We start from the raw sequence: 17,629 nt of genomic DNA, 5'->3' as shown, positions 1-17,629 counted from the left end.
GCTCTGCACTGTGAACACTGTCTCCCAATCTGTGGTCACGCATTCCTGACAGGCAGTAGCTGAGATCTCTCCCCATCAGGTCAGTGATGAAGCATAAAGAACCACCACACATGCCTTCCTTAGCAAACACTTATGGAAGGTAACAAGTTTTCCACGGGAGGAAGGCAGAAGTTACTTCCATTTTCAATAAGGACCTTGTCTTACAAGCCCCAACTCCACCCAAGACCTCAAAAGCACAGAGGGCTCCGTGGGGCAAGCCCAGGTGCATCTTTTTTTTTTTTTTTCTGTATCTTTAGGAAAGTGAGGCACAGTCTTCCTTCCATGATGGGAGCCAGGAGCCTGTGCTTTTGCTTTAAGTGGGAAGGGCCATCTGGGCTCATCTTGGGAAATTTAATTAAAAATTAAAAAAAAATTAAATTAAATTTCTAATTAAATTAATTAATTAAATAACTAAATGTCTAAATCCAATAGAGATTGGATTTAGCTACTTGGTGGATTCTTCTGTCTTCCACCCTTCTTCAACCCTTTAAACACTAGATAGTAGAGAAGACGGGATAGAGAGGAAAGGAAAGAAATCTCCAAATAAAGTCAGTGTTAGAAAGGCTGTGTCGTTAGACTAGTTCCTGCTGATTAGGGATGCTGAGCTCCTTGGGGCAAATTTGATCTCCACCACTTTCTTCCTGTTGTTTCTTTGTTGTTCATGACTTCTTAAGAAACTGCAGCCAATTTCAGCCAACAACTGAAACCAACTAACAACCTACATACCTTGCTCCACGGCCCTAGTATTTATATACCCTCTGAAAAGGCCCCAGAATTAATGTCACACAGTCACAGAAACTATCTGCAGCTGGCAAAAATCACAGCCCTGCCAGAGCAGGAGGCAAATCATAGTCAGTTGCTTTTAAAGCAGCCCTATATCCCCCACACACCTGGGATTAAAACGAAAACACATCCTTGTATATGTTTGTTTTTAAAGGAGCCCAAATTGCCAAATTCTCACTACACATCTCCAAAGGTGATGCTGGGGACAGGCTGAGAGCTCAGGAGAGTGGTCTTTCAATGTTGAAGTTCAAGGTCAATCAAATATACTCTACTTCAGGGCAATTGACGATATTGATTCACATGCAACTTTGGCAAAATGAGGACTGTCAAAAAAAAAAAAAAACTAGGTTAAAGAATGTCAAATTTGGGTCTGGAGACCCAGGGGCTAAGAGCACTGACTGTTCTGCTGTTCTTCCAAAGGTCCTGAGTTCAATTCCCAGCAACCACATGATGGCTCACAACCATCTATAATGTGACCTAGTGCCCTCTTCTGGCTTTCAAATCTGTGTACATAATAAATAAAATATTTTTAAAAAAGAATGTCAAATTTACCCTTATTCTGCTACCCCCCAAATACTTCTTTTCTTTCTTCACATTTCCTCCTGGTTTTGCCCACATGCACAAGTAATTGCATAATGTTGTTCTATCCTGTTTGCTTGCCAGAAAGTCATAGACATTTCCTGCAGGGTCCGTACAGTGTTTCTAGAGGATTTAAAAGGCTGACAAATTGATGGACATGTAATATGCAAGACACAAAAGTTAAAGTACACTACATAGCGTGGTGACCCACAGTAAGCCGCGTGCTTACAGTAATCTATGGGGACAATGATTCTCCATCCAGGGGGCTGATCTACAATGTGAATGATGGCAGTCTGCCCTTCCCGCGATCAGGGAGAGACACGGCAGAGACAGAGAGTCTTCAAAAAGGCTCTAGGAGTCAGAAGAAAAACACATACTCCGGTTTGAGTGGAAAAATGTCCCCTATAGGCTTACGTGTTTGAACATTGCTTCCTAACTGGTGGCACTAACTTGGAAGCTTGTAAAGGTTTTAGGAGAGCAGTTCTCAACCTGTGTGGGTGGTGACCCCTTTGGCAAGCCTCTGTCTCCAAACATATTTACATTACGGTTCATAACAGCAGCAAAATTATATTTATGAAATAACAATGAAAATAATTTTATGGTTGGGAGGTCACCATGACCTGAGGGATTGTGTTAACGGGTCGCAGCATTAGGAAGGTTGCAAAATCCCTGCTTTAGGAGTAGGGCTTAGCTGAAGGAGGTGGGTTGCTGGAGTGTGAGGCCAGGGAGAGGTAGAAGTAATTATTCCTGTTTCCTGTCCCTCTTCTTCGGCCATCTGTACCACTAACTCCTGCCTCTGTGGACGAAGTCCTGCAGGCCTCAGGCCCTCTCCACCATCTTGGACTGTGTTCTGTAAACCATGAGCCAAAATCAATCCTTCATCCCTTAAGTTGCCTCTGTCAGGTGTTTGGTCATAGTGATCAGTAAAGTAACACAGCTGGGAGATTTATTACAACTGGCAACTAAATAGGAATTAATTAATTTAATCGCTGCACACGCACACACATACACACACAAATAAACCTTTTAGGTGTACAGAAGCCTGGGTAGGCCCTTCCTCTGAGGTTCTCTACCAAGAAAGAACCATCCACATAGAAAACGTTGATCTTGGGGGCTGGAGAGATGGCTCAGAGGTTAAGAGTGCTGACTGCTCTTCCTAGGGGTCCTGAGTTCAATTCCCAGCAACCACATGATGGCTAACAACCATCTGTAATGTGATATGATGCCTTCTCCTGGCCGGCAGGTGTACATGCAGGCAGAGCACTGTATATATAACAATAAAATTTTAAAAAATAAAATAAAAAACAAAGAAAACATTGACCTTAGTGAACCTCAGACATTTCAGTGGTTTATTTTGGGCCTCTGAGTACACTGAAATTCCATCGGGAGCTGACTTGTCCATCATGGTAACCTTTCACCAACAGCTTGCTTTGGTGGTGTTGCTTTGTTTTTTTTTTTGTTTTGTTTTTTGTTTTGTTTTGTTTTGTTTTTGAGACAGGGTTTCTCTGTGTAGCCTTGGCTGTCCTAGGCTCACAGCGATCTGCTCGCCCCGGCTTCCCTGAGTGCTGGGATTAAAGGCGTGAGCCACCAAAAAAAGCAAACTAACAGCTTGCTTTTAATTTTACAGGAAAGGTTAGGGATCTAAAGAGAGTAAAGCTCAGTCATTCACTTCTCTGCACAGGCTTTCTACAACTTGAGTAAGCGCCAACCTTCCCATCAAAGATTCCAAGAAAACAGCCCCCACGCACACACGAATTCATCGCTGACAAAACCTCTGTAAGCCGGGTTATATATCACCTCTTTCATCCACCGTTCTGTAACTGCACGGAATTATTTAAGAGAAACAAATTACTGCGGATAAAAAAAAAATGGTCCAGGGCTCTTGGTTTTGGAGCTAGTTGGTTGTGTTTCCGTCCATGGCCGGCAGGGGGGGCACCAGGCAAGGCTTGGAAACAGCGCCTCCCCCACCCTGAGACCTAGCCTGCCTTACCTAACTTCCCCATAGCCACAGCCGCAGCAAAAAGTGGCCATTGACCTTTCAAGCTTTTGAGCTGTGATGCAACAGAATAGTAATTCAAAGAAAAATGGTTATCGAAATTTTGAATCCGGTTTTCCCACGAGTATTGTTTCTGTTTGTTTGTTTTCCTGTTTTTTTTTTTAAAGTAGGTCACATTTAAAGTGGGTCACGTTTCAGGGGCCAGTGTGCCTGAATGCAGGCTGGGAAGCCAGATGGAAGGTGAGGGTCCCAGTAGGAAAGAAGTGCTGGGATCCATCCGAACTCCGGGTCCTCGGCTTTGCAGGGCATCACATAGACAAAAGCACTGGGCTCTGTCACCCTGCACTCCACGGGGGCACAGGTAAGGGCGCCTCCTCTGTTAGACCAAGCAGGTGGGTCGAGGGGGCCTCTCGGGGCCTCGGTAAGGACACACTGGAGTAGAGCGGAGGGGGAAAGGAGGAGTTGGGCAAGGCTTGCGTGGTGGACTACTGGCCCGAGCTCCAGGGGGAGGGATTGCGAGCAGTGCGCGCGGCTTTAAGGGGGCACTGGCCTCCGCTCTTTCTCCGCCTTCTAGGACGCTGGTGGAGGGGACTGCCTCTGGGTCACTTCCAGAGGTCTCTGGGAGTGGTCGTCGACTTGGGCCGTAACCAGCTTGCTCTGGCTCTGTGTGTCTTAGGGAAGGAGGGACCGACTTCTGAGCCCCGCCCCCTCCCCAATGCCTGTCACGCACCCAGTTACGGAGGAGGGTCGCGTCTGGCAGGCGCACGGTGGTGTGGATGGCTGGAATAAAAGTCCCCTCCTCCCTGGCTGGCTGGAGAGAGGGGTTACTGCTATTCGCGAGACTCGTGGTGCTCAGCTGATGCGGACAGGGGCAGCCACTGGCCGCCTAATAGGCACTGGCTGGGGACTTCTCCTACTTGTCCCTGAGCACCCCGAGGTGCAGGGTCAGAGGAGGGCGGAGTCCCAGGCTTGCACACCGCAGCCACCAGCACCCGCACCGGCTCTAAACCGGGCTCCCTTGAAGCCTGCGCATTAGAGCCCGAGCCTCTTTAAAGCGCTGGCGGGGGCTGCGGTCACGTGAGGCGGATTCCTGGAAAGTTCCTGGAAAGCGGCCTCCGCAGCGGCCGGGCGGGGCGCTAGGGGCGGGAGGCGGGGAGCAAAGGAGGCGCGTCGGGCTGGGAAGTCGCGCGCACACTCTGCTCCGGGGACAGACGTTTAACTCTTGCCAAGTCTCGCCGCCTCTGCGGCTCGCGGGCCTTGGGCTCCCCTTGAAGCATGAGCCTTTCCTCCCGCAGCCGCCGACGCTGCGCGGGTCGCGGACAGTGCGCGCTGGGGCTCCAGGCGCGTGGCCTCAAGATCCCTTGCGCCCCGAGCCCGGAAGCTTGCGGCAGGTACCGCTCGCGAAGCCCCAAGGTTCCGCCCAGGGGACAGTGGCCGGGGAGGGCCGCGGGGCGAGCGCCGGAGCGGTGGACTGCCTGGCTTCCGCTGTTTAGGGCGCCCCGGGAGAGTTCAAGTCGGGGCTCTGTCCCATCCGGACTCAATAGCCTCCTCTCCCGGGTTGCTTCTCGGCCTCGGGAAGTCTTCGGGTCCCCCGCCCCCAAACAACTGCTCTCCAAATTTATAATCCTAATAACCTGATCTCCCGCTCCTCCCCGCCCCAGCCTCCGCCCTTGCTCTCCCCCACCCCACCCCTTTTTCTCTTTCTCCCATCTCCTCCGCCGCAGCTGGAGGGAAACCCCGCATAGCGAGCAAGGGTGTCAGCCTGGGGCGTAGGGTAGCGAGGCAACTATTCCTGAGATTTTTGTCTGCTTTTGGGGCAGAAAAGTCCGGCTGCTTCTACCGTGCGCAAAGCCGGTGGCATCCCGGGGCATCTCGTTCCGCAAATAAACGTCAACCGGGGAACTCAGACAGACACCCCTCCTCACCCCGGCTCCCCCGCCCCATGTCCGCTGGGGAAGCTGCCTGGTTGCGGAGGCGGCAGTCGCCGCGGCGGAGGTAAGACCTTAGTGCTGGTTGATGGCTAGTCCCGCTGCGCTCTCAGACGCCGGCTCAGCCCCGGCCTCATCTGGAGTTCCGGCGGGGGCTTGCGCGCTCCGGCCGATTCCTCGACAGCGCCCGCGGCGGCAGCTGCTGGAGCGGCGATCAGGGTTTCGGAGGGACCTCCTCTGCGCCCCCCTGTCCTTGTCAGGAGCGTGCTCCGGGAAGCGGCAGGAGTAGGGACGAGGCTGTCTCCGAGGCCGGGATGCAGCGGCTGGCGCAGTGCTAGCGCACCGCAGCACCCTCGGCTGGCGACCCAGGAGCCCTGCGGCGCTTTAGGGCGTGGAACCAGGTTTTGCCGGATGCATCCTTCCCTAGGGCCCTGAGGCTGCTGGAAGTGTAGGATAGAAATGCCAAGTGCAGAGAACTGCCATGTTCTTTGCATTTATTATGGTTTTGTGTGTGTGTGTTTTTAAACTACTTGCCCAAAACAAAGGCCTATCCCGACTCGCAGGTGACCGCTTCCTAGGCTGCCTCTGTGTCATTTCTACACACAGTTCTTGGGCGGGAAAACACCTTGTTTACCCTCACTCTGTCTCCCTCTTCACCCCTCCACTCAGGCCAACTCTAGTGGTTTGGATAGCAGCTTTTTTTTTACCAGCCCCCCCTCCCCCCAGAACTGGGCAGGGCGTTAACTGGATGCTTGGGGTTAAATGGTACAGAAGCACGCAGGCGGAGGAGTCCCTGGGATTTTCCACGTGTCTGTTTCCCCACCCCCACCTTGGCTGTTGGGGTCCAGTCTGGTTTGACCCAATCTCTGCCCTGTTGTTTTCTTCACAGGCGATCTGTGGGTGACCGCGTCTGCGAGAGACTTTGCCACACCATTCTGCCGGAATTTGGAGAGAAAGATCCAGCTGCTTCCAATCCCTTCCCCCTCCGCCACCATTTCGGACACCCCGTACAGACTCGTTTTGGGGTACCCTGTGACTTCCAAGAAGGACTCGAGGTCCTCTGGCCCCAGCTCGGGCGACCACCTGCCTCTGACGTGTTGACTCGTCTCCCATGACCCTGCGGTGCCTGGAGACCTCCGGGAATGGCGCGGACAGGACGCGGAGCCAGTGGGGGACCGGGGGATCGGCCGAGGAGCAGTGCCCAGAGGCAGCGCGGCTGGCCAAGGCCCTGCGCGAGCTCAGTCAAACAGGTAGGGAGCAGGAGGCTGGGGAGGAGTGCAAGATGCGGTGTTCCCCCCTCCCCTCCAAGGCGGCGGTGGAGAGCGAGGCTGGGACGCGGGCCCAGGTGGGGAGTATTGAAAGCGATGGAACTAGGTCTCCTCGCGTCCGGTCCCGGCTCCTGAGCCAGGACGGCAGAGATGGATGCTGGCCGGTTCGACCAGAGCGTAGGTGGTGACAAATGCAAAGTGGAGGGATTCTGAGACTTTGGCTTCTTGGAAATGGTCTCCCAGTGCAGAGGACTCTAGGGTGCTTTTGGTCGGGGCTCGGGCTTAGGCGCTCGGGTTCGCACCCGCGTGGGAGAAAAGCGGCCGGCGCCTCCCTTAACGCAGGGTGCTCAGGCGGCGAGCGGGTTGTGATGCCGCCTATCTGGGCTCCGAGGCGCAGCCGCAGCCCGGCATGCTGGCGGCCAAGGTCGGAGACCCGCAGACTTCGTGGAGCGCAGCTGCGGGGTAGCCTGGCCTGGTGCAGCCCGCAAGGCGCTTGGCCAGGACGGCTTCCAGGTACAGCTTGTTTCAGGCGCAGTGCGGCAGCGGCTTTCTGCATGTGAAAGGGAAAAAAATATATGTAATTTTTCTCCCAATAGCTCAAAACAATTCGGGTGTTTCAGTCTAGTTTCTGAAAGCTTACCTTTAGGGCAAGACAGCTTTTGGTAGGAGTAGACCTTGGGAGAGAGCGGGGGACTAAAGGTTATAGTCTTAAATTTCGGCCCTCAGCTTTCCCTCCTTGGGAAAGAGTCCCGGTAATATTGTGGTGTTTTTTTGGGGGGGCTCCGTGTATGAGGGGGGCTGTCGACTGAAGTGGGGGGGCACCTTGTTCAAACTTGTTAAACGAAGTGTCTTGAGTGACTTTTGTAAGTGAGATGCGAACATGGCCAAGATGAATCAAATAGAGATTTCAAAGAACAAGGGTTGTAATACAATTTGAACCAGGGCAAAGTCCAAAAGAATCTAGTGAAGACTGTAAACTGAAGAGTGCTACATATCTGAGCTCCCTCTTACCCTGAAACCTAGCTAGTTGTAACCAAAGCAGTCAACAGTAGTGCTTTCTGGCTTTTAACAGGTCTGGGGGCAACTAGCCATTCAAAAAAGTTGCGTCTAGTTTTATTCGTATTTACTGGAGAGGGGTTTTCCACTTTCACCCCTAACTTCTAATGTATTTATTTCTAATTTACTTAGGTTTTGTTTCAGTTAAACTGTACCGAATCCTGGGGGATTTTTTGTTTGTTTGTTTTGTTTTGTTTTGTTTTTTTGTCAGCCAATATGTCTATCATGATGCAAAAGTTCTTTTGGCTCATTAGAAGATAATCTTAACATAGTTTAAAGAAGAGCTACAGAAAATCATTTAGAAAGAAAAAAATTGGTTTATAGTTGTGCCAAGAATGGACTTAAGTTTTTATTAAATACCTACCAAAAGATTTATGGTAGGCCCTGGTAAATTTCACTCACAGACACTTAAAAAAAAAAAAGGTATAACAAGGAAAATTAGTTTAGCATGGTGGTGCTGGTCTGGAAACCCCCAGACTTGGGAGGTGAATGCAGAAGAGCCAGAAGTTCCCAGGCTATCCCTGGATACAAAGTGAAATGGAGGCCAGCCTGTGCTATATGAGGCCCTGTCTCAAAACAAAACAAAGCAGCTAGAAAGAGTCCTGCCAAGTACAGCCTGTGTTCTAAAAAGTCTTGTAATAACGATTTCGCTTTCCCTTCTTTTTTTTTTTCTTTCTGAATGAAAACCCCAGGCTGGTACTGGGGAAACATGACTGTTAACGAAGCCAAAGAGAAGTTAAAAGAGGCGCCAGAAGGGACTTTTTTGATTAGAGACAGCTCACACTCGGACTACCTACTAACTATATCTGTTAAGACGTCAGCCGGACCGACTAACCTGCGAATTGAGTACCAGGATGGGAAATTCAGGTTGGATTCTATCATATGCGTCAAGTCTAAGCTAAAGCAGTTTGACAGTGTGGTCCACCTGATTGGCTACTATGTTCAGATGTGCAAGGATAAACGGACAGGCCCGGAAGCCCCTCGGAATGGGACTGTTCACCTGTACCTGACCAAACCCCTGTACATGTCAGCACCGACTCTGCAGCACTTCTGCCGGCTCACCATTAATAAATGTACCGGAACCATCTGGGGACTGCCTTTACCAACGAGACTAAAAGATTACTTGGAAGAATATAAATTCCAGGTATAAGTGTTTCTCTCTCTCTCTCTCTCTCTCTCTCTCTCTCTCTCTCTCTCTCTTTCGAGACAGGGCTTCTCTGTGTTAGCCTTGGCTGTCTTGGCACTTTGTAGACCAGGCTGGCCTCGAACTCACAGCGATCCGCCTGCCTCTGCCTCCCGAGTGCTGGGATTAAAGGCTTGCGCCGCCACGCCCGGCTGAAGTATTTCTCTTTTTAAAAACACATGCCTCATATAGAATATCTCCGAATGCAGCTATGTAAAAGAGAACCCGGAGGCCTTCCTCCGGAGAACTGCGCAGAATTCTCTCTTAGGGACACTTGAGCTCAAATCTAATTTAAAGGCGTGAAGATGTAGCTAGGAATCTTAAAGTTCCCCCCTAAGTAGTTTCATCTGAACGACGCTTCCTTTCCTATGGCTGATCAATACCAAATGACCCTTTTAAATTAAAAACAAAATGGCCCAAGGAAAGGCGAGGGACTATTCTATCAGAATGACTTGCCTTTTTTTTGGGGGGGGGAGGGGTTCCTATGCACTGGGTCAGAAGACCAAGCTCCGTAGGAGAGAAAGAGTTCCGTGTGGATTTCTGAAGGAGGAAAAGACCCTGGCTGACCCAGGCTCAGCTCCACTTCTAGATGCCTGGTGACTGATCTGTGCTAGAGTGTTTTATTTTGCATTCTGATGTATCTAGTAGGGGTTTTGTTAAGCTGAACATGCTTGTATTTAATCCCTCATTTTATGCAATTAACCAAATCAATCAAAAAAAAAAAGTCACCACGAGATCCTATATCTGTCTTTTTACTACATGTATGAACTCCCCCACAGGCGAGTACTGTAGTAATCCATTTCAAGGCAGCCTTACTTCAGAACTATTTCAAACTGGTGCAGAGACAAGAATTGTCACACTATACAGGTGCAACTCAATCCTCGGAAAAAAAAAACAACCCAATGTAGATAGAGACGTTTTCCCCCCTCGATGTAGCCGTGGGTCCTAACCTATTGCCATTGGGTTTTGTTTGTTTGTTTGTTTGGAAATGGCTTTGGAGGTTTCCAAATTGTCCTTGAATTGTCTGACCACGGACATCAACAGCTGTCTCCTTTCTACCATGTAGAATACTATGACTTACTTCTCTTCCAGATGTAGGGGGGGGGTACCTGCCTGTTTTTTTCAAAGTGTTTATTTACTGCTGTTACTATTTGATTAGAATGTATTAAATAATAGTAATAAAAAAAACCACCTCTGATTTTTTACAAGTTGCACTTATTACTTTGAGTTGCAGATGTACATTTCCGTGATGATAAAAAGGTTGTCATAAAAAACTTATGTCAAGTGAAATAAACCAAGCAATCAGCACAGGGTAGAACATTAACTTGCTCGCCTCCAAATAAGGGCCACACCTGCCTTTCCTGCTTTAGAAAGCATAGTTTACAAACTAGGAATTATCAGACAGCCTGAGCCCGGTAGCGAGCAAGTTGGATGGGCGAAATCCTCGTTCCTTCTGTATTTCCAAAAAGAACGGTTTAGAAATGGTTAAAAAAAAATTATATCCACGGTCTGATCTTTAATAAGTCAAATAGATGCGATACTAAATAAAAACTGCAGGGTTTTTTTCTTTTCTTTTCTTTTTTTCTTTTTCTTTTGCCACATGGACTCACGACTGCCGCACTGAGCCATCTTTTCTGGAATCTAGACACTGGCTTTCTTATCACCCTGTGCATTTTTCCTGCCAAGCCATAGACTACAGTCTGCCAGGTGAAAGGTGAACCCCGGGGTATCATGTGTACCCTCTGAGCACATAACAAAATTCTAAAGTACAGAATAATGCCTCTCACATAAACCTCACCTTGTTGTTTTTCAAGTTCTCCAACAGTTTTGCCCCTGGGAGGAAATAATTAAGCCTATTTAGGCTTGCTGGGTGTAGCTTAGGATATTCAAACAAGAGTTAGTTCTGGTTAATGGTGGGGCACTAACCTTTTCATTACGGTGTTTAAGATGCTGATTTTCTTCTTCACATCTCCCTTTCACACACTGACGTTTCCCTGGCAGCAAGGGGCTTTGTGGAACCCCTTGACAGGTCTCCTGTCACTTCTCAGATATTGGGAGTGAGGCACAAGTGCCCGTGTAGTTATGAGTTGCACATTAGCGCACCAAGGGGCCTACAGTTGGGGACAGCAAAGACTCCTCTGCACTGGGCTGTGAAACTGATGGCCTTATCTTTCCAATCCTCCTGATTAAGCCTTGGGGGACAGTGTTTCTGCTTTACAGTTTCTAATATTTATTGAGTTCCCTGCGTGCCAGCTTCTTACTCGGTACTTTATCCATATTATCTCATTGGAGCCTCCTAAGGATGGAAAGAGCAAAGTACAGTACTTATAGTAGCTGACTGTTTCTCCGTGGTCCAGAGCAGGCTAGAATAGCAACTCTCAGCCTTTTTAACCATTGTCTCCACCACACTAAGTACAGTTTATCTTAGAGTTGTGCTCTCTCTGTGGAATTCTAGTCAACTTTTCAAGAAACCGTTTGCTTGTGCATGTGTGTACGTGTGGGTGGGCATGTGCACATACGTGCCACATCACGCGTGAGGACAGCAGACCTGTAGGAGTCGGTTCTCTCCTTTGCCTGTGTGGGCCCCGTGGATTGAACTCGGGTTCTCACGCTTGCTTGGCGAGCATCCTTACCCACTGAGACATCTCGCCAGTGCTCCCGTCAGTCTTGTCGATGGCTTTTTCCTTGAACACCCCTGAAAAGGGGGGCTTACGATGAGTGGTGAAGGAGTAACGGGGGTGGGTGGGTGGGGGAAAGAGGGGAGGACGTTTGCCCCGTTATTGGGTGGCTGCTACCATCGACTGTCCCATTTTACAACAGAAACAAGCACGCGTTCGCCTAAATTATCCTCAACGGAAGCTGGAAGAATTGTTCAGTGTTGTCTTTCTATGGGGCAGGGGTGGGGGGTGGGGCAATGTGAAGCGATAGTAAGCATATTTATTACTGACATTTTAGTTGTTGCTGTTTGTAGATCTCCTGTACAGGCTTTGTGCATCCCTCTCCCACCCCCACCTCACCCCCCCCCCCAACTTAAATGGCTGTTCTGAGTGAGCAGAGGTGAAGGCACAGCATGCCACTCCTCTGACAGTGGCAATGACAGCTGCTTTTTAGGGACGGGGACGACGGGGCTCTGGCTTGTGTGAACTTGGAGGTCTTTCTTACGGCTGGCTGTCGGTATGAAAGTTTGACCTCATTGTCATTACGTAATCTGAATAGGTGACAGAAAGGGACTGTTGGTTGTTCCACGCTGTTTATTTTCTTGGGACGGGTTTTCTCCTGCTTTTAGAAAATTGTAGCCTGCTTTGGCGGAGGGTAGGAGACAGAGACGTCACCCAGTAATCCGAGGGATGGAATGTCCTGAGAGCAGACTGTGCCCTTCTGGTTGTGGGTTTGGGCACAGGGCAGGAGGGGGCGAGGAGCTGTGGACCTAACAGCTGGGCTGAAGCCTCTCTGGCTCCCAGTGGTCCTGTCGATCTTTTCACCCTCCCAGTGAAGGAATGTGGCTCTGGGCCTGCCATTCCCTGGGAGGCCTATATTCTCCTCGTCCAGTTGTTAACTCCCTAGGATCCCGGGAGTTTGGGACACACTATTTGTAACACATGGTTTAGGTTCTTTATACTACTGGAATATTTAGACTCAGGGCTCAGACGTCTGCCTGTGCCACAGCCAGCAAAGAGGCAACATTCAAACGCAGCTCTTCGGTTCCACATCAGCAAAAGCTCCACACTTCTGCCTTCTGTTCAAACTGCCTCTGCTCTTCTTAGCAGCAGTTAGACGTAGCTCAAATTTTTCTTCCTCTGACATGCAAAAATCAGGCTTTGGAATAACAGCATAGTGGGATACTTTCAATTCTTGGCTCCTTCTACCCAACTCTCAAGGATTAGCTCCTCTGTTGGGTTTCAACATGTCTTGATCCACTGTAGAGTTTTGCATTAATTTGGATTCTTCAGTCTTCTTCTTCTTCTTCTTCTTTTTTTTTGTAGTTTTGGAGAAGGAACACAGGGCTTTCCTCATGCTTGGCAAGCAGTCTACCACTGAGCTACATCTTCAGTCCATCTCGGGTGTTTCTAATCTGTTTGCTGTTTTAAAACCCACAGCCCTCCCATCCTTGCTGTCTGGTGATCTCACTGACCCTTTGGCGGATGTAACCCACACAGGGCCATGGGGCCCAGGTGACCGCCTACTCTCCTGTATGCACCAGAGGAGTCTGTGGTGGCGTTTGTTCCCCTCTTGGACACAGTTCCTGCCCGACTGTCTCATTTTCTTATCACAACACTCTCCTTTAGCCTATTAGACGAATACTTGGTGGGTGTATTATGAGCCAGGGAAACAATAGTCTATTGGAATTAGGTAACTGACAGATTTAGGGTCCTTAGGATTAAATTTGTCTGTTTCTCTTTATCTCTGTTCAGGATTTAAAACCAAAGGCAATCCCCCCACACCGCACTTCACACTTTTTTTTAAAAACTTGTTTATTTAAACAACCAGAGGCTCCTTTTCCACTAGTTTATGCTCTGTTGGGGAGGAAGAAAGAAGGCCCTTCTTCAGTTTGTTAGCAGCCGAGAGTGACCCTTCTAGCTTTGGTTTGCTCCTTTTCTCATTTTCACCCGCCTTTAAAAAAAAAAAAAAAGATTTTCTCCAATTTTTCCTCTCTGTGGCTTCAGTCTAGGTCACCTCGCCTCACACTCAGCTTAAGTGACAGCTGTTGCTAGAGTCAGCCCCTAAAAGCCTCCTTGTCCCAAATGCTTGGCTGGCAGGTCAGCTAAAAGCAGAGGCGTGATGTCGTCCTAACCCTAACCCCAGCTCTGTCCACAAGGGAGGCTGGATCTGCCAAGTGCTGTCACAGCGAAGGGGACTCACTTCAATAAACATTTACTGAACCATAAAAATAAAACTGCTTTTATAGACAACTCTCACTTTGAACTCCATTCTTCACTTAGAGAAAACAGCGTTGCCCTAAAGCAGGAGCACGGTTTTTTGATGGATTACGGCACTTCTGTGGCCTCGTCTCAGTGAGGAGCAGAGGGAAAAGGGGAAGCCAAGCCAAGAGTCTTGGTGAGAGCTAAGAAAATAATGCCAGCTGCCTTCCTCTTCTGTCTAAGGGTAAGTTCCTCCGAGGGAGCCCCTTTACAGCAGAGAAATGAGACATATCTGCTAGTTAAATCATCACAGGACTTCATAGGTTTTTTTTTTTTCCTAGACCGTCCCAGTTTCCAGTCGTGTTAAGATAAAAAGATAGCCTTTTTGCCAAATGGTTTTCCCCTTCCGTTCTTTTGGCAGCCCTTTTTCTGTTTAGATTTTGATCTTGCGTCGCTGTGATCTTGGTCTTTCAGGAAAACCCTCCCCATGTTGTTGGTCAGGGAAGTTGTTTTCCCCCTGCCTGGACTTCTGCTATCTCGATGAACTGCGCTCTCTCAGGTTTCCAGCGTGCCCTCTTTTCTCCGAGTATCTAAGAAGCAGACACGAATTCTGGATTTGGTCAGGAATTGCATTTTGCGTTTTGCACTCTTTATCTACTTACCGGCTCTCCGTTATCTATAGTAACGAAGGGTGGAGAAAGCGGCGTGTGTGTGTGTGTGTGTGTGTGTGTGTGTGTGTGTGTGTGTGTGTGTGTGTAAGAGAGACCCATGAATATATCCAGTCAGCAGTTTTCAGCAGCTTCTGCTTTCTCTCTGCTCATTCTCACTTACTGAAGCCACTGGCAGAGAAATGGCTTCTTAGTCTCCTGGCCCTTCTCACTTAAGGGTATTGAGTAGCAACTGGAAAAAATAAAGGGACGATGCCTCAGCGGAGTGATGAGGGGCTCTTCCGAGTCTGTCATTTAGGTCCTTCCTGCCTCTCACGAGACTACGACCAATTTAGATCTAGCATCCTTTGTATCAATTCTGCTTCTCAGTCTCTCTCTCTTTGGTTTTGGTTTTTTCCAAGACAGGGTTTCTCTGTTACACAGAGCCCTGGCTGTCCTGGACTCGCTTTGTAGACCAGGCTGGCCTCGAACTCACAGCGATCCGCCTGCCTCTGCCTTCCCAGTGCTGGGATTAAAGGCGTGCGCCACCACGCCCGGCTCCAATTCTAGTTCTTAAGGTGGGGTGGGAGTGAGTAATTTTTAGGAGAAAAATTATCCTTCTGAGACAGGATTTTAGGTATCCTAAACTCCCTGTATAATAAGGGCGATAATTTCTACTCCTCCTGCTTCCATTTTTGTGTGTGTGCTGTCAAACTTGGTTAATGCGGTGCTGGGGAGAGAAACCAGGGCCTACTGCACTCCAGGCAAGTACTCTACCAGGTGAACTAATTTCTCTGAAGTGGAAATCACTTTATTCAAAACTGTGCTCCACTTTTATATTAGGAATGCTGCCTTTTACTGGTAGACCTGGCACTTTCTGATCTAGTGTCTTTTCCTTATCATTCAGTGTTATCTACAGAGTTTAGACTTGGGAAGGATGGGCATCCTTCAAGCCTTTGGAATAAATATATTCTTTGCGTGTGTGTGTGTGTGTGTGTGTTTGTGTGTGTGTGTGTGTGTCTGTGTGTGTATACCTAAGAAAGGTCAGAAGAAGATTATAGTTGTGAGCCACCATATGTGGATGCTGGGAATTGAACTCAGGTCCTCCAGAGGAGCAGCAAATACTTATGACATCTGAGTCATCTCTCCAGCCCCCATCTTCAAAGTCTTGGGACCAGTTTCTATACTCGCCCAGGCCTAATATTTCAGGGTTTTAACTTTTGCTTCTATTTATATTCATTTATTCCCCCCCACACACCTGTATTCTCCCCCCTCCCCTGACTTCCTGGCGATGTTTCCTGGGCACCCGTTCTATTTATTCATAAGGAACCCAGAGAAGAAGAATCCTCTTACATTAAAGGAACCCCTTTTACCTGATGAGATGGAGAACACTGGCTTCACATTTATTCAGTAGTTTGCTCTGTCTCCATAACAACCAGAGGCATCGTATACTCCTCTTATTGAAAATAAAACAGAAACTTGAAAATGGAAAGCCTAATGTTCAGGAATTCTGCTCAGAGATTCTACGGTAGGACTAGAAATGGTTCCTGGATGGATACTATGTTGCAGAACGCAGGGCTATAGCCACCACAGTTACCTTGTAATTAAGAGCTCCCGAACCTGCTTCTTAGCAGGTACCTTATATAGGTATTAAGGCAGGAAGCGGTCTTCAGATGGACTAGTGAGGAAGACTTTTGGTCATGGGGTTGAAGAGAGTAGAGGCAAGGGCTTGGGGGATGTGCTGTCAGAGAGCGGGTTGAGACTGACCTTTCTTGATGAAAACTTTCGATGTTTCCAGTGGGTCGTAGGGAACTGATAAAATGCTGCTGGTGGTGCTGCTGCTCTTCCTCTTCTTCTTCTTTCTTCTTCTTCTTCTTCTTCTTCTTCTTCTTCTTCTTCTTCTTCTTCTTCTTCTCTTCCTCTTCTTCTTCTCCTTCACTTTCTCCTTCTTCATCTTCTTCACCTTCTTCCTCTTCTTCTTCCTCTTCTTTTTCTCTCCTCCTCTCTCCTCCTCCCCTCCTCCTGTTCCAGTAGGATTTCTTCATTACTAGCACATAATCATAGTACACAGTAAGGTTCAGCATGGTGTTTTATATTATACACTTGGTAACATCTACTCATTTCCCCTCTCTTAGTCTGAGGAAACGTTCCTTAAATGAGGGAACAACTGATTTAGGCCTGTGCTGTGAACTGTCCTTCTGGAATCCCTGGGTGGTGTGGGTCTTGGAAACAGGAAAGTGGATGTAGGCAGAGTGATGGGTATGTGGCAGGCAGGCAGGAAGTAGGTGCTTGTGAGGAGTGGAGAGGCAGAGAGTGACTTCTTGTGTCATCAGGCTCAGGTTTGTCCAGAGTTTGGAGTTTGGGGTCTGGCAGCTTTCCATTTGGTAACAGCCTCCACTTTGAACGAGTTGGGCTATCACTGCATTCTCAGGAAAGCAGGGATCCGTGGCACAGCGGGTACCATTCTCACCTGAGAACCAAAAGATGGAGAGCTAGTACTAGTTGCTTTGTCTCGGACCAAACATTGAGCTTCTTAAAAGTCTCACTACATTTGTAAAATGTAGAATTTGGAGTCCTAATGTTCTGCACTCAGTCCATTTCAGGAAGTGATGTCACTGCATGCAGGAGGGGACAGGAGATGCAAACTCCGTATTCAGTTGGGGGAGGGGCGTGGTCTCAGGTTGACTGAGTTTTAGCATAGATTTAACTTCTATTTGGGGAAATAAATTCTCCCTCCCTCCCCTTCTTCCCTCCTCCTTCTCTCTCTGTCTCCTCTGTCTCTGTCTGTCTGTCTGGTCTGTCTGTCTGTCTGTCTCTCTCTCTCTCTCTCTCTCTCTCTCTCTCTCTCTATCTATCTATCTATGTTCCTTTTCACAATTGGAATCAGTAGAGCCTCGTTTTAGTATAGTATAGTAAGAGGAATTGTTTTTCTCTGGGCTGTGGACCGTTTAGACGTGGTTGTAATGGAGGAGGCTCTGATGCACACCGGTACTTAGCCTAATAACTCTTGCGATGAGTTTTGGTCATTGGGGGGCTCTCGAGAGGACTGTCTTTGCTGCTCTCTGGCCTCTTGGGAAAGTGTAGGCAAAGGATAATTTCTCCAATTATAGATTATTCTAATTTTTGCTTGGTGGTCATTGAGCCTTGTGTTCACTAGCCAAGCAATTTGTTACAAACGTTACAATTTGTTATAAAACACCACCCCAACTCTCTGGAAGGTGTTAAGAAGATTCTTAGATTCTTTGGTTAAAACCTAAAAGAATTTCTTCTTCTCCTCATCACCAAGCCCTG

General features: G+C 48.4%; 1 protein-coding gene across 4 annotated transcripts; it reads left to right on the top strand.

Annotated features, from left to right (window-relative positions):
* Nucleotides 1-2,268: 2,268 nt before the first annotated feature.
* On the top strand, nucleotides 2,269-9,730 carry SOCS2 (suppressor of cytokine signaling 2). 4 transcript variants are annotated; one of them, XM_084794795.1, is made up of 3 exons: nucleotides 2,269-3,758; nucleotides 6,215-6,575; nucleotides 8,342-9,730. In XM_084794795.1, exons 2-3 carry the CDS (start codon nucleotides 6,437-6,439, stop codon nucleotides 8,797-8,799), a joined length of 597 nt encoding a protein of 198 aa, XP_084650921.1. In that variant the 5' UTR covers nucleotides 2,269-3,758; nucleotides 6,215-6,436; the 3' UTR covers nucleotides 8,800-9,730. The 4 variants fall into 4 exon arrangements, with proteins under 4 accessions (XP_084650921.1, XP_084650919.1, XP_084650920.1 ...); XM_084794793.1 differs by lacking the exon at nucleotides 2,269-3,758 and adding an exon at nucleotides 3,799-4,788; XM_084794794.1 differs by lacking the exon at nucleotides 2,269-3,758 and adding an exon at nucleotides 4,836-5,392.
* Nucleotides 9,731-17,629: the final 7,899 nt, after the last annotated feature.

The sequence above is a fragment of the Acomys minous genome, assembly GCF_964271855.1.
Source record: "Acomys minous genome assembly, chromosome: 9".
In the NCBI taxonomy this organism is placed as follows: domain Eukaryota; kingdom Metazoa; phylum Chordata; class Mammalia; order Rodentia; family Muridae; genus Acomys; species Acomys minous.
Note: the sequence above shows the minus strand (reverse complement) of the source record. Positions and strands in the feature narration are given on the sequence as shown.